The sequence below is a fragment of the Podarcis raffonei genome, chromosome 10 (assembly GCF_027172205.1).
Source record: "Podarcis raffonei isolate rPodRaf1 chromosome 10, rPodRaf1.pri, whole genome shotgun sequence".
Classification (NCBI taxonomy): domain Eukaryota; kingdom Metazoa; phylum Chordata; class Lepidosauria; order Squamata; family Lacertidae; genus Podarcis; species Podarcis raffonei.
Window position 1 is genome coordinate 75,511,181 of NC_070611.1, and position 16,428 is coordinate 75,527,608.

At 47.9% G+C, this 16,428-nt stretch overlaps 1 protein-coding gene across 13 annotated transcripts in view; it reads left to right on the plus strand.

The window, feature by feature from the left end:
* The window catches only part of SHANK3 (SH3 and multiple ankyrin repeat domains 3), a 446,567-nt gene that overhangs the window by 303,562 nt on the left and 126,577 nt on the right, over window positions 1-16,428 (plus strand). For all 13 annotated transcript variants that reach the window (XR_008332510.1, XR_008332512.1, XR_008332511.1 and 10 more), the window contains one exon: window positions 3,903-4,016. Coding sequence is in view for 10 of the 13 variants with exons in the window: in XM_053406551.1 (XP_053262526.1) it covers window positions 3,903-4,016 (114 nt within the window). In the remaining 3 variants the exon portion in view is untranslated. The remainder of the gene's footprint in view (window positions 1-3,902; window positions 4,017-16,428) is intronic.

The following is a 16,428-nucleotide window of genomic DNA, read 5'->3' on the forward strand; positions in this document are numbered from 1 at the left end:
GGATATTCACCAGGAACTGCCCCTGACTTCTTTCAGACGTCTTTTGAAAGCCCTGTCGTTTAGGCAAGCCTATGCAATATACATTTTGTCTGCAGTGTGGTGTAGTGGTTAGAGCAGGAGTAGGCAACCTAAGGCCCAGGGGCCGGATGTGGCCCATTCGCCTTCTCAATCCGGCCCACGGACGGTCTGGGAATCAGCGTGTTTTTACATGAGTAGAATGTGTCCTTTTATTTAAAACGGATCTCTGGGTTATTTGTGGGACCTGCCTGGTGTTTTTACGTGAGTAGAATGTATCCTTTTATTTAAAACACATCTCTGGGTTATTTGTGGGGCATAGGAATTCATGCATATATTTTTTTTCAAAATATAGTCTGGCCCACCACATGGTCTGAGGGACGGTGGACTGGCCCACAGCTGGAAAAGGTTGCTGATCCCAGGGTTAGAGTGTCAAACTGTGACCTGGGAGAAGTATCAAAAAGGGTTTTTAAAAAAATAAAATAAATGTTTTTATATTTTATATTTTTTTATATTTTACTGGAAGGGACGCGGGTGGCGCTGTGGGTAAAACCTCAGCGCCTAGGACTTGCCGATCGCATGGTCGGCGGTTCGAATCCCCGCAGCGGGGTACGCTCCCGTCGTTCGGTTCCAGCGCCTGCCAACCTAGCAGTTCGAAAGCACCTCCGGGTGCAAGTAGACAAATAGGGACCGCTTACCAGCGGGAAGGTAAACGGCGTTCCGTGTGCTGCGCTGGCTCGCCAGATGCAGCTTGTCACGCTGGCCACGTGACACGGAAGTGTCTCCAGACAGCGCTGGCTCCCGGCCTATAGAGTGAGATGAGCGCACAACCCTAGAGTCTGTCAAGACTGGTCCGTACGGGCAGGGGTACCTTTACCTTTACCTTTATATTTTACTGGAAGCCTCCTAGAGTGGCTGGGGAAACCCAGCCAGATGGGTGGGGTATCATCATCATCATCATCATCATCATCATCATCTGCTATTTGGCCACACAGCTCACAGGGTGGGACCTTTCAGGGCAGACCAGCCGCTGCATCTCTCAGCCTAGCCTACCTCACAGGGTTGTAAAGCTAAAGGGACCCCTGACCATTAGGTCCAGTCGTGGCCGACTCTGGGGTTGCGGCGCTCATCTCACTTTACCGGCTGAGGGAGCCGGCGCACAGCTTCCGGGTCATGTGGCCAGCATGACTAAGCCGCTTCTGGCGAACCAGAGCAGCGCACGGAAACGCCGTTTACCTTCCCGCCGGAGCGGTGCCTATTTATCTACTTGCACTTTGACGTGCCTTTGAACTGCTAGGTTGGCAGGAGCAGGGACCAAGCAATGGGAGCTCACCCCATTGCAGGGATTCGAACCGCCGACCTTCTGATCAGCAAGCCCTAGGCTCTGTGGTTTAACCCGCAGCGCCACCCGCGTCCCTCACAAGGTTGCGGTTAGGATTAAATGAGAGAAGAACCACACATGTCCCCTTGAGCTCTGTGCAGAAAATGGTGGGATGCAAATGCCATGATGAACAAATAAATGATAGAGGTTTAGGAATGCCTTTTGCTGGTTGTAGTCTTCCGTAAGCATGGATTATAAATATGTACATAGATAGATAGGGGCCCCAGGCAGCTGCCTCTCTGAGAAGCAGTCATAATATAGGAAGCTGCCTTGCGTGGAGCAAAACCCCTGGTCCACACACACACACACACACACACCCCTCAAGCCCTGTCAACTTCCAGCTGAGGCCAGGGTCTTCAGCCCAAGATCCTTTTTTGTAGCACATGGGACCTGAGACTTTGTGAATGGCCTTTCTCACTCCTCAAGTCACGGCTCCTCACTTTCATTTAGGAAACTTGAGGCTTTGCCCCTTCAAGGCATTTGCATAGCTCAGGGGCGGGGGGCTTCTCACCACGAAAAAAGGACGACATTCCCATCAGATCATAAACCAACGGCATTAAAATGGGAACTGGCTCTGGAAGTGGGCCGTTTGCTGGAACTCGAAAGTTTTAACCGGTCGGCGAAACAGAAGAAGAGGCTGCAGGGTTCAACCAATGGTCCATCTAGTCCAGTATCCTGTTTTCAGAGTGGGCAGCCAGAAAAACAGCAAGCGCAGGGGCTAGGCAGATCTCAGGGTGGGGTGAGAATCTCCAATATTGCTATTTGAAATATACTCGGAGTCGAGAGTGGATTTCATGCTCTTTATTCAGCTCATAGTGGTGAGGAGGAATGGAAGTTCCCCTGAAATGTCTGCTTTATATACATTATTTACACAATGGGCCCAGAGTGATTGGCTAATTTCGGGATTCACCTGTAGGCCAATCAGGTTGCGGATTCACTTCCACCTGGAGCTGGATTGGGTGGCTCCTGTGGACCAATCAGACTGCTGCATTCTGGACCCTATTGTTCTAGGACCAATCAGACTGCTGCATTCTGGATCCTATTGTTCTAGGACCAATCAGACTGCTGCATTCTGGACCCTATTGTTCTAGGACCAATCAGACTGCTGCATTCTGGATCCTATTGTTCTAGGACCAATCAGACTGCTGCATTCTGGACCCTATTGTTCTAGGACCAATCAGACTGCTGCATTCTGGATGCTATTGTTCTAGGACCAATCAGACTGCTGCCTTTTGGATCCTTTTCAACTCAGTACATAACACTATTGATGGCTGACAGCCATTACGACTTCCTTCTTCCTCTAATACCAGAAACAATATACCTCTAAATCTCAGTTGCTGGGAATTGCAACTTTTCTTGCACTCAAGTACTGCTTGCAGGATTATTCTTGGGGCTACTGAGGGCCAGCTGTGAGATCACAGTGTTGGACTAAATGGGCTGGTGGCCTGATTCTGAAGCCTCTCCTAATGTTCCTAAGGCATTCCACAACTTGGGTGCCATCACCAAGAAGCCCACCCAAACTAGTTGAGAGGGATGATTTAAAAAATGCCTTTTGAAATTCTCACCCCACCCTTTTTTTTTTGCAAAACACCTTGGAAAATAAGCCCAGCTAGGGTTGCCCATATTTTGAAAAGCAAAAAAGAGGATGCTGTGACGACTCTAATTTTAAATACCCCTGCTGTATGTATAGAAGCTGTGATCTATTGCTGAGGGGGCCAGGAGAAGACAATAGGAAAGCAACTCTTCAGCCACCAGTTATGTCTGTATCTCATCCAGAAAAGAATAGCCAGACATTTTGGCAAATTTAAAAAAAAAATCTGCATTAAAAATGTGGCTCCCTTCTATGATTGGATTGAAGACTTATGCAAACTCGCAACATATGAGCAACTTGCATATACTGTAAATGCAGACGTGCCATGGACAAATTCAATGATATTTGGAATCCATTCTTACAAATACTGTAATAGATTAAGATCTGGTGAAGTGCAATAACAACCTTGTGTACAGTTTTGGGTGTCCCCCCCTTTATTTTCCATTCTACACGGGTTCTGTTTCTCTGTTTCTTTCTCTCTCTTTTATTTACGTCCCACAATGTTTAGTGCATATATAATTATGTACTTTTTGAAGATTTTTTGATAAAAAAACAAAAAACAAAAATCCACCAGGACAGAAATTTTACTCCTGAAAAAGAGGACGTGTCCTGGAAAAAGAGGACACATGGCAACTCTGCATAATGACAGGGCTGAAGCAAACTAGCCAGTCTTACCCGGGGCCCTAGGAAAGGAGTATTGGGGAACCAGGGCCCAGGAGGGAGAGTCGTGGCAGCAAAGTCCAGGGAGAAAACTCAGCCAGGGAGAATGGGCGCTGTTGAATCCAAGTGATTTGTTATTCTGGAGCCATCTCTGTTTTGGGGTACATGGGCGCAACTGGGGGGCCTGTGGTTTGGTGGCTCCTCTCTGCTCTATTCCAGGGCGCTCCCTGACCTCTCTTCCTCTCTTTCCCACAGTGCTCAGCATCGGAGAAGGAGGCTTTTGGGAAGGAACCGTGAAGGGGCGGACGGGCTGGTTCCCGGCAGAATGTGTTGAGGAGGTGCAGATGAGACAGTACGACTCGAGGCAAGGTAAGGTCCCCCGTGACTCCACGCAGCTGAGGAGGAGGAAGAGCTCGCTTGCAGAAACCTGCCTGGTCCTGCTCAGAGAAGGCATCATAAGGGACCCCAGGGCGTTGCTCAGGGTGGGGTGGGGAGGGGTTTGTCTTGGCTCAAGGAGAAGTCCCTTGAATGTAAAAACCACTTTTCCAGGTGGTCCACATAGCTCAGCGTTTTATCTTCTGGTGGATGCTAGACTTTGACCACAGGGCAGTTCCCCAAGTGGGGGGGTGATGACAAGTTTTACTATTTGTACCCCGCCCATCTGGGAGGCTTGCAACATTCCGCATTTTTCTGTGTATAGTACTCCCCCATATATAAGAGGGAGATTGCCCTGAGTTGTTGAGGGTTTTTTCCTGGGGAATTGTCGAAAATCGCTCACCCGCCTGACATACACTCGCACGCATCACAAAAGCCTGCTGTCGTCTGTCCCCGCGCCGACAGAAGCTGCCAATCGCCCGCCCTAGTGTCACAGCGACAGCAAATCAACACCAGCCATTGCCGCAGTCACCAATAACATGCCAAATACCCACTGACAATCTCTGGCTAGCGGCAGCAACCAATCACACGTCTCCCCTATGCACTATCCGTGTATAATACGACCCCCAATTTTTAATATACTTTTAAAATAAAAAAGGTCATCTTATACACGGAAAAGTATGGTATATAAAAACACAATAAAAAAAATCAAACGTTAAAAAGCTTCCGAAGACAGGGCTGCCTTCAGACGTCTTCTAAAGGTTATATAGTTACTCATCTCCTTGACATCTAATGGGAGGGCGTTCCATGGGGCGGCTGCCCTCTGCCTGGTTCCCTGCAACCTCACTTCTTGCAACGAGGGAGCTACCAGAAGATCCTTGGAGCTGGACCTCTGTGTCCGGGCTGGACGATGGGGGTGGAGATGCTCCTTCAGATCTATAGGGCCAAAGCTGTATATGATGGCGAAAACCATTCTGTTTTAAGGTCTCCAGTAGCTTGTGCTTCCTGATAAAGGTAAAGGTACCCCTGCCCATACGGGCCAGTCGTGTCCGACTCTAGGGTTGTGCGCCCATCTCACTTAAGAGGCCGGGGGCCAACGCTGTCCGGAGACACTTCCGGGTCACGTGGCCAGCGTGACGAAGCTGCTCTGGTGAGCCAGCACCAGCGCAGCACACGGAAACACCGTTTACCTTCCCGCTATAAAGCGGTACCTATTTATCTACTTGCACTTAGGGGTGCTTTCGAACTGCTAGGTGGGCAGGAGCTGGGACCGAAAGACGGGAGCTCACCCCGCCGCGGGGATTCGAACCGCCGACCATACGATCGGCAAGTCCTGGGCACTGAGGTTTTACCCACAGCGCCACCCGCGTCCGTGCTTCCTGATACACCGTCTCTTATCAAGGAAGCTTTCCTTCTGGTGATTCTAGCTAGCTGCCACCAAACCCTCTTCTGCTATCCCCACCCCAACCAAAAAAACGGCTCTGAAAACCATTTGCATCCGTGGCCTTCTTCCCAAGGAGAGCTGCCTCACTGAGCAGGCAGGTTCTGCTTTCTTTCTCCAACAAAGACCAGAAGATATATTCCGGGTTCCTTGTCAGAGGAACAGCTTAGTTCTTTCGCAGATGCCTCCTAGGTCAGCCCTGGTTTCAGCTGCTGGCTGCTCTTCCACCTTCTTCTTTTGCAACACATTGTTACGACATTCCTATTGTTACAGAAAAATCTAGGTGCGAGGCTGCTCAGTCCCCCAGCTCGTCGGGCTCCCTGCGGAATAAAGGAAGGAGTCCAGCCACCAACTGGAGCAAATAGCTGTAGACCAAAGTTTATGGCACAACAGGTTCAAAGAGGAATTTTGAACCCTGAGGATGGGGTGTTAAGGACTTTAAAAAGTTTCTATCTTATCCCAGCATACAGTTTGTTGAGCATCATCACTACATCATTGCTACATCAGAAAAGGGGAGGGTTATACATGATTAACATTGGAGGAATGTCAAAACAAAATTTTTTTTTTCCTTCCAGTAGCACCTTAAAGACCAACTAAGTTAGTTCTTGGTATGAGCTTTCGTGTGCATGCACACTTCTTCAGATACTTCAGTGCATGCACACGAAAGCTCATACCAAGAACTAACTTAGTTGGTCTTTAAGGTGCTACTGGAAGGAAAAAAATTTTTTTGTTTTGACTATGGCAGACCAACACGGCTACCTATCTGTAATTGGAGGAATGTGTTTGGGCAACAGGCGGATACAGGATATGTATTGGGAAGTACATTCTAAGCACCTACTGCAAAAGAACAACAGAACTTTGGTTTGCATAGTCTGGCACCTGGGCAAGTCCGGAGGAGAGCTTTTGCCCAGCGATTGTCACCTACGAGTACCTTCCTGTGAGTACGTGACCTCTCGCTTGAGGGATTATGGTGGGACAGAGTGGTTTCCAAGCCCTTAGCCAATGACACAAATTGGCGGTGGAATGAAGGAAACTGGCAAAGGAGTTGATTTTATATGATTTTGAAAGCTAGGTAACTTCCCTGAGCTGTCAAGTCGAAAGGATACGTTTATGCATAATATTTGTAACATTTAACAACTTTAAAGATGTGCCCCCCCCCCATAACACTATGAAGCATGCCTGTGAGTGTGATGGCTTGCCGGTTTTGTGTACACCTGTGGGCTCAACTCCTGGCACTTGCAATGAAGTTTAGTTAAAGGAAAGCTGTTGAGAGGTGCAGAAAGATTAGAAGTCGGTGCCACATGCAGACTTGCTGAGCAACAGGCTTCTGAAACCCCCGAGCAGCAGCTGGAAGCCAGGTTCAGACACTCTCTTCTGATATTTCATGGAGGGCTAGAAACTTAAAAAAGCAAGCGCCGAGACTCTCAGCAGTGTGTGATCTGCACAGCGCTGTCCCACAGCTTTTGGACAGTGGAAAAAGTGGTGTTTGGCAGCTGTTGCCTTCCTCTGCAAGATCACCTCGCTTTGAAGGCAGATCAGTCTTAGGAAACCTTCCACCCTTTCCTCCTTGCCGCCTTTCTGGAGCTGCTCAGATAAATGTTTCTGGCAATTCAGCCTCTGAGTGTATTGGCACAGACCCAGGCGGGTGCAGTAGTGGAGAGGAGCTGAAAAGGGCTTCTGTTTGCTGAAGTGGGGAGTCTGAAGAGCACCCACACGTCCGCCAGATGAAAGACACTTCTTTTCTTTTCTTTTTACAATTTTCTTTATTAGATTTCCCACAATTACAGCAAATATCACATAACAGAATAACAAAAAGACAAGAAAGTACATCAAAAATGAAAACAATAAACAAGTGAACAATAAAAACAAACTTAATTCTTTAAAAATCCAACCTTATAAACATATTATTGACTTCCCCTAGTCCCTCCCTTCTGAGTTTCCTTGTATCTGAATGTAACAGCTTTCCAATATCATCATTAAACAAAAATATTTCCAATTGTAATCTAATTTATTCACCTTTCTTACTGTTGTAAATCCCACTTATTTAGTTGAATCCTAATTTAATCCTAGGCCTATTTGGTACTTTCAAGTAATTTCTAATTTTTCAGATGAAAGACATTTCTATTGAAAACCTCTCAATCTCTCTCTGCCCCTTTCAAGCTTCGTCTGGTTGTGTAGGAGGCCTTTGTAAATGGACAGTGAACTACAATGCCATATACAGAAGCCAGAACCTGGTTTGTATTTGAGAAAAGAGGTGGGCTGTTGGAGAAAATGGTTTCTGCCCAAACCAAGTTTCAACCCATCAAGATTTCAATTTGACATTTCGAGACGGGAAATGTCTGGACTGGAATGGTGGCCAGTTCAGGGGAAAGGCTCTTCGTTCTCAACAATTCCCAAGGGAATTGGCCGCCGGTGCCACCCAGAGGCGCTCTGTGCTGCAGGATCCGTCCCTAGCCCCACATGGTGCCCTTTCCTTAAATACGGAGGTGCGGGAGCCCGCTGTAGGGTGTGCTTCTGCTGGTGTGGGGTGCAAGGGGCCTACGAGAGAGGGGAGACTTTGCTGTTGGCTGTTTCCATCACAGGCAAATGAGCAGCTCCTTGGTATTCTTGATAACTTGACAGGCTCCTCTGCAACGCTCATTTTCTGGTGACGCTCATTCCTCCTGGGTGGCTTTTAAAGGTCACCCTTCTCTTTCCCTATCCTTCGATTGTCTCATTGTGCGCCGAAAAAGCGGGGGGGGGGAACCAAAGGGTGCAAAATGTAAACGCTCCACAAAGGCACTTCAAAGGCCCGGAGTGACTCGCAAGGGGACAGAGGCAGGTTAGAAGAGGATCTTTGAGTCTGGAGAGGCACTTGCCAGGGTAGCGCAACTCATTCATTAGGGTACGTTCAGGGCAGAGATGTGGAGCCTCAGGTCCACAGACAAAATGTGGCCCTCCAGGAAGCTTTAAGCGGCCCTTGGGACTCTCCTTTCACTGGCCTTGCTGCACATCTTCCTCTAGTGTTTTCTCCAAGCTGGGATCTGTGTCTTTGAACTCTGTTGACCATAGAATTGTAGCGTGGGAAGGGGTCGCCAAGGGTCATCTAGTCCAACCCCCTGCAAAGCAGGAATCTCAGCGAAAGCATCCAGGACAGATGGCCATCCAACCTCTGCTTAACACCTCCAAGGAAGGAGGATAATTCAGACGGAAATTCCCAGGTGTCAAAAAAGGTTATTTATGTATGCTACTACTGCAGCCCGTGTTTGGTTAGCCCAAAAATGGAAAACGAGCGAGGTCCCAGCCAAAGAAGAATGGCAACTTAAGTTGACGGAATATGCACAACTTGCAGACTCACATATAGAATAAAACAAGAAGAACACACATTTAAGGAAGATTGGAAAATGTTGACTTGATATATGGGAAATAATTGTGCACAGCTGAAAACGCTGGCATCATTAAGAAAAATTCAACAGTGTAAATAATCTTTGATGGATGTAATAATGGAAAATTAATGGGTATAGTTTTTGTAAAATATGCAGGGATTTGTGATATGTAACATGAACCATGGAAAGAGAAGAAGGGAAATCATTGATATCTAGGCTTAGGACCCGTGTGCCTATGGGACTGCCTCTCCTGGTATGCCCCACAGAGGACCTTAAGGTCCACAAATGACAATACTTTGGAGGTCCCAAGTCGCAAGGTGGTTAGATTGGTCTCAACTAGGGCCAGGGCCTTTTCAGTACTGGCCCCAACTTGGTGGAACGCTCTGTCACAAGAGACCAGGGCCCTGCGGGACTTGACATCTTTCCGCAGGGCCTGCAAGACAGAGCTGTTCCTCCTGGCCTTTGGTTTGGACTCAGTCTGACCCTTATGTTTCCCTCCCTTATGGTTTTGATCTATGGGCTACAGTGGTACCTCAGGTTACATACAATTTAGGTTACATACGCTTCAGGTTACAGACTCTACTAACCCAGAAATACTGCTTCAGGTTAAGAACTTTGCTTCAGGATGAGAACAGAAATCGTGCTCCGGCAGTGCGGCGGCAGCAGGAGGCCCCATTAGCTAAAGTAGTGCTTCAGGTTAAGAACAGCTTCAGGTTAAGAACGGACCTCTGGAACGAATTAAGTACTTAACCTGAGGTACCACTGTACTATTAAAATGAGGCTGCATTTTAAATTATATTTTAACCTGTATTTTAAATTGTGGTGTTGTTTTTTAATTGTAGTTTTACTGGTGTTAGCCGCCCTGAGCCCGGCTCTGGCCGGGGCAGGCGGGGTATAAATAAAAAATTATTATTATTATTATTATTATTATTATTATTATTATTATTATTGACGTTAAAATGAGTACTTCTAGTCCAGCTTCCTGTCCTTTCAGCAGTTTGCAGCCACTGGGATTCAGAAGTGCCGCTGCCTCTCAACGTTGGAGTCAGAGCTGAGCCATTGTGTCTGGGAACCATCAACAGCCCTGTCCTCTACGAAGGTGTCCATTCCTCTTTCAGAAGTTGGTAGCCCTCCCTGCCTCCTGCAGGGGCCAGATCCACAGTGTGACCACGTGCTGCATGGAGAAGCGTTTTGCAAAAGTTTGCTCTGGAGGCCGTGCGCATCTCCGCGCTGGGCTTGAGCGTTGTGCATGCAGCGCACGGACTGATAACGCAGTGGAGCCCCACTGGCTGCCGAGCTGTGATTGACAAGGCCAGTCAGCTGCCTCCGAGAGAAGTGGGCAAATTAAAAAACGTCCTTCTCAAAACACAGATAACCTCTCGCCTCCCGGCAGGCGAGGCTGGATCCCAAGCAGGGCTCCCTCCCAGAGGCACCTGGCGGATGTGCAGTGAGAGCCAGAGCCACAGAATCACAGAAGTGCAGAGTTGGAAGGGACACTGAGGGTCATCTAGTCCAACCCCCCCTGCAATGCAGGAATTGCAGCGAAAGCTCGGCAGCCCGCGGGGCTCCACTGTGTTATCAGTCCGTGCGCTGCATGCACAACGCTCAAGCCCAGCGCGGAGATGCGCACGGCCTCCAGAGCAAACTTTTATGTATAAATTTATTTATTTGTTTTTTCAGATTTTTTTTTTTTACAATTACATATTCAACAATATTCAATAATTCAGCTTTTGAATTCTGGTGCTGGAGGAGACTCTTGAGAGTCCCATGGACTGCAAGAAGATCAAACGCATCCATGCTTAAGGAAATCAGCCCTGAGTGCTCACTGGAAGGACAGATCGTGAAGCTGAGGCTCCAGTACTTTGGCCACCTCATGAGAAGAGAAGACTCCCTGGAGAAGACCCTGATGTTGGGAAAGATGGAGGGCACAAGGAGAAGGGGGCGACAGAGGACGAGATGGTTGGATAGTGTTTTCGAGGTTACCAGCATGAGTTTGACCAAACTGCAGGAGGTAGTGGAGGACAGAAGTGCCTGGCGTGCTCTGGTCCATGGGGTCACAAAGAGTCGGACACGACTAAACGACTAAACAACAACAACATTGAACATACAGCATAAAAACAAGATTCCAAGGCATCTCCTGGACTTCCCTCCTGCCCTTTGCGGGTCCTATTGTTAATCATTTCCTCCTGCATCTTTTATGATAATCCAAACCTTTCACATCTCCATTGTATCCAAAATTCACCATTAAACTGCAAGTGTTTTTCCAATCCTACTAATGATTTTAGCCAGGGCTCAGCAAACTTTTTCAGCAGGGGGCCGGTCCACTGTCCCTCAGACCTTGTGGGGGGCTGGACTATTTTTTGGGGGGGAATGAATGAATTCCTATGCCCCACAAATAACCCAGAGATGCATTTTAGATAAAAGCACACATTCTACTCATGTAAAAACACACTGATTCCCTGACCATCCATGGGCTGGATCCGGCCCCCGGGCCTTAGTTTGCCTACACACGATTTTAGCTGTTTACAATGATTTTAAAGATAAAGTATAAATTTCTCCTATTCCTTATTAAAATTTTGGTCTTCCTGATTTCTGACTCTTCCGTACATTTTAGCCATTTCGGCATAGTCCATCAACTTCACCTGCCATTCCTCTCTGGTAGGGACTTTATCTTCTTTCCATCTCTGGGCCAATAACATCTGCGCAGCCGTGGTCACAAACATAAATAGCCTTTTCTGCTCCCTTGGGATTTCAGCACCTAGAATTCCTAAAAGAAAGGCTTCAGGGTTTGTTTTTTAAGAAAAAGTGATTTTAAACATCCCCCCCCAACTCATTATATATCATTTCCCAAAATAATTTTACTACTTTACATTTCCATCTTCTTTTTCCGAAAGCATCCCTTCTTGACCGTCATCTCACTTCTCCATCACACACCGCTGGCCACAGTCGAGGCCTGTCACTCAAAGGAATGGCTGTTTTCTCCAGGCCTTTATACCTGGCGCTGAGGGCCCTGAGCAAGCCCTCCTTCAGTCAGGATGAGGCCTTGGGCACTGAGAAGGCCTCTTCCTTCCTGTATGGAGGACAAGGGGGCAGGGAGAGTGTGCAGAGAAAACAGGCAGCTCACAAAGGAGAAATGGATTGCTCAGCCTGCTTTTGCCTATGGCTTTCTCCACAGCTGGTGTGCGGCCCTCGGGAGCTTGCCCTGGACAGGATGCGGCCCTCGGCCTGAAAAAGCTCCCCCTTCCCCCTACTCCAGATGCTGAAAGATGCTGCTAATCACAATGGCTCCTCTCTGCCCCCCCACAGTCAGAGGCAGCCAGGTTTATGAAAATCCCGGTTGCTGGAAACCACAGGAGGGGAGAGTTGCTCTTGCGCCCGAATCCTGCTTGCGGGTTTCCCATTTGGGCATCTGGTTGGCCCCTGTGAGAATGATCGGACACAGTGAGGATTGGGTCTATTAAAGCTACCTCCCTGAAGCTCAGCACTGGTGCCGCACAGGGATGTGTGCTGAGTCTCCTACCTCTACTCATTGTATGCATATGACTGTACAGTGGTACCTTGGGTTACATACACCTTAGGTTACATATGCTTCAGGTTACAGACTCCGCTAACCCAGAAATAGTACCTCGGGTTAAGAACTTTGCTTCAGGATGAAAACAGAAATCGTGCTCCGGCGACAGCGGGAGGCCCCATTAGCTAAAGTGGTGTTTCAGGTTAAGAACAGTTTCAGGTTAAGAATGGACCTCCAGAACGAATTAAGTACTTAACCCGAGGTACCACTGTATTTCATCTGATCCATCCACTGTAATTACTAAGTTTGCAGATGATACTACCATAATTGGGTCTAATTACAGGTGGAGATGAATCAGCGTACAGGGGGAGGTTCAAAAAGCATCTACATGGTGCTTAGAGAATAACTTGCACCTAAATATTAGCAAGATAAAGGAGAAGGTGTTGGACTTTCGGAGGAAGAGAGGGGAACTAGCCCCATTGTACATGGGGGTGTGTGTGTAGAGAGAGTCTCTTCTTTTAAATTCCTGGGAGTTTACCTTAGTGAAGACCTCACTTGGAAAAACAATATAACTCAGGTGGTTAGGAAGACCCAACAGAGACTCCATTTCTTCAAGGTCTTGCAAAAGAACAATGCTAAACGACAATTGATGACCTCCTTCTACCAGTGCACAACAGAAAGTTCCCTCTCGTATTGTATCACAGTGTGGTATGCTGGCTTGACAGCCACAGACAGAAAGTCTTTACAGAGGGTGGTGAACACAGCACATGATATTATGGGCTGCCCCCTGAGCCCGCTAGATGACATCACAAGGGATCATTGCCTTAGGAGAGTGAGGAAAATTCTCAGGGACGATTCACACCCTGGCCACCACCTCTTTAATCTTCCACCCTCGGGCAGGAGATATAGAAGTATAATCAGCCAACAGGCTAAAAAACAGTTTCTATCCGTGGGCTGTTAGGCTGCTGAACGGAAAATAATATAGTGCAACTGACTTTCGGGGTTGGTGTGTTGTGCGACAAGCACACAGAGTGCAATGAGATTGAGTGTTTGTGTGGGGGGGGAGGCTAGGTTAATTTTATTGTACACAGGTTGTACATTGACAATAAAGGTATTATTACAGTCATACTTCGGGTTACAGACACTTCAGGTTGTGTTTTTTCGGGTTGTGGACCGCCGAAACCCGGAAGTATTGGGACGGGTTTCGGCGGTCGTGCATGTGCAGAAGCGCTAAATCACGCTTTGCGCATGTGCAGAAGCGCTGAATCGCAACCCGCACATGCGCAAACGCGCCGCTGTGGTTCGTGAATGAGCATACCGCATGGATCACGTTTGCAACCCGAGCATGCACATTATTATTATTATTACCGTTTTTTTGCTCTATAAGACTCACTTTTTCCCTCCTAAAAAGTAAGGGGAAATGTGTGTGCGTCTTATGGAGCGAATGCAGGCTGCGCAGCTATCCCAGAAACCAGAACAGCAAGAGGGATTGCTGCTTTCACTGCGCAGCGATCCCTCTTGCTGTTCTGGCTTCTGAGATTCAGAATATTTTTTTTCTTGTTTTCCTCCTCCAAAAACTAGATGTGTCTTGTGGTCTAGTGCGTCTTATAGAGCGAAAAATACGGTATTATTATTACTACTACTACTACTACTACCACTACTACTACTATTATTATTACATGGACCCTTGGCCTGATCCTGCAGAGCTCTTTTATAAGGTTTCATGGCAGGATCAGAGCTGCTCTATAAACTTCCTCCAGACTTACTGCAATAATAAATGATGGCCTGGCTGCATGCTCTCGGAAGGCTGCCAGGGCAGGTGTGTCGCAGTCCTTCCGTTCCAGAACGAGAATGGCCAGAGACGTTGGGCTCTGCTCTGCTGTTCCCTGCTAAGTGAGAGATCTTGGACAGTGGGACAGACTCCCTCAGAATGGGGGGGGGGCGTGGACTCTCCTTCACCTGAGATTTCCCAATAGAGGTAGGATCAGTGGTCAGGGATTCCTTAGGTGTGATCCCTGTGCTACATGAACCTCAGGGGTCTCTTCAAACTCTTCAGCTCTATGATTCTAAGTGTGTGTAAACTCTGTACATGCACAGAGACACTTTTATTTATCATGTAGCATTGCCTCATATTAAAGACAGAACGGGGGGTTCAGGCCAGCATACAAAGAAACAACAGATGGCAAGCAAAATATAGTGGTACCTTGGTTCTCAAATGCCTTGGTACTCAAACAACTTGGAACCCGAACATTGCAAACCCGGAAGTAAGTGTTCCGGTTTGCAAACTTTTTTCGGAAGCCGAATATGCTCCGTTTTGAGTGTTACTCTTCCGATGTGAGTGCCACACTTCCATTTTGAGTGTTACGCTGAGGTCTGTCTGTTTTTGCTATTTATTTTGCATTTTTGCAGCTTTTTCGTTTTGTTTTTGTGACTGTGTGGAACCCAGTTCAGCTACTGATTGATTGATTGTGTGACTGCAGTACATTGTTTATTGCTTTCATTTTATGGATCTGTGGGCTTGTTAGATAGTAAAATCCATGTTAAATTGCTGTTTTAGGGGTGGTTTTTAAAAGTCTGGAAAGGATTAATTCATTTTGCATCACGGAATTGTATCCGTCACAATGTACCCTCTTATTACAAGGCATGCAGTACATATAAGCGGTGCTCCAGAATCATCAAAATAAGTACCATATTACAATTAATGATATATTTTCATTATCTCCGGCGCAAGAAAATTCTTGTATCGGCGGAGCAGATGTAGCAAGCAGAACTGGAGTCTGGAGATCTCAAGTTTCAAAGAGAAACTCCTTCTTCAGCCTGTGTGGGCCTGAATCCCTGTTTTTTTCTCTACAGTGGACGCTTGGGTTGCAAACGTGATCCATGCAGGATGCACGTTCACAACCCGCAGCATTCGCAACCCATATCTGCGCACCTGCGCACGCACTGGTTGCAATTCGGCACTTCTGCGCATGCACAATGCACGATTTAGCGCTTCTGTGCATGCGCATGCGCCGAAAAGCGAAAGTAACCTGTTCCGGTACTTCCGGGTTTTGGCGGGTCCGTAACCCAAAAAATCGCAACCTGAAGTGTCTGTAACCCGAGGTATGACTGTATTTGTGTGTTTTTACACAGTGGGCTCCTCATTTTAAAGATGAGGCATGGGCAAGTATCGCAAGGAAGGATGTTTAGTCAGCCCATCAAGCCCCACTGAAGTTGCTTTAGTCCAGATTCCTGCATTGCAAGGGGTTGGACAGGATAACCCTCTGGGGTCCCTTCCCTAGGTATAATTCCACACACACCCCGGTGACATCACTGCGCCTGTCAGCTTTGCAGCTATCTTGCTGGTAGAGCCAGGAGGATTCCCAGCTCTGGGCTGAGAGTCTTGTTTTCTGCCGCTGGCACCAGTGGCGTGTTTCTGCTGCCCTGACGCATGTCCCTTCGCAAAGCTCTCCAGGAGCTGAGCTGTGCATCTTTTGTGACGTTGCACAAGGGAGCACCTGCAACTCCTTGCATCGCACACGGCTGCTGCATGGGCAACTCTTGGGGAACCCCCCCTTGCACCCACAACTCCTTAGTGGTTCTGTGGACTCCGTCAATATCCCTCCCCCCCCATGTAAATGTGACTCACCCCTGGCAACGCTCCACCTGTCAGGGTGATGGATTGCCCTCCTTGGCGCTCCGTGTGCAAAGGGCTGGCAGAGACCAGGAAGGAAGGAGTCTCTTAAGGAGAAACGGGCTCTCAGGCCAGGCCAGCACAGAGGCAGCAAGAGATGAGCTTTCCTGCCTTCTCTGTGCCTAAGACAGGGGAAGAGCCCAAAGGGTCAGGGGGGCAGCAGCTGCCCCCACAGATGAACTTTGCAGCCCCCTCCCCAGAGAAGCCAGGCTGACCATCCTTGCTGTCCTTCTGCCTCCAGGTGAAGGCTTTTGGGAATTGGCTGCTTTAAAGGGGAGGGCTGCATGATCACTGCAGATGGTGACAGCAGTCACGAAATTAAAAGACGCCTGCTTCTTGGGAGAAAAGCAATGACAAACCTAGACAGCATCTTAAAAAGCAGAGACATCACCTTGCCGACAAAGGTCCGTATAGTT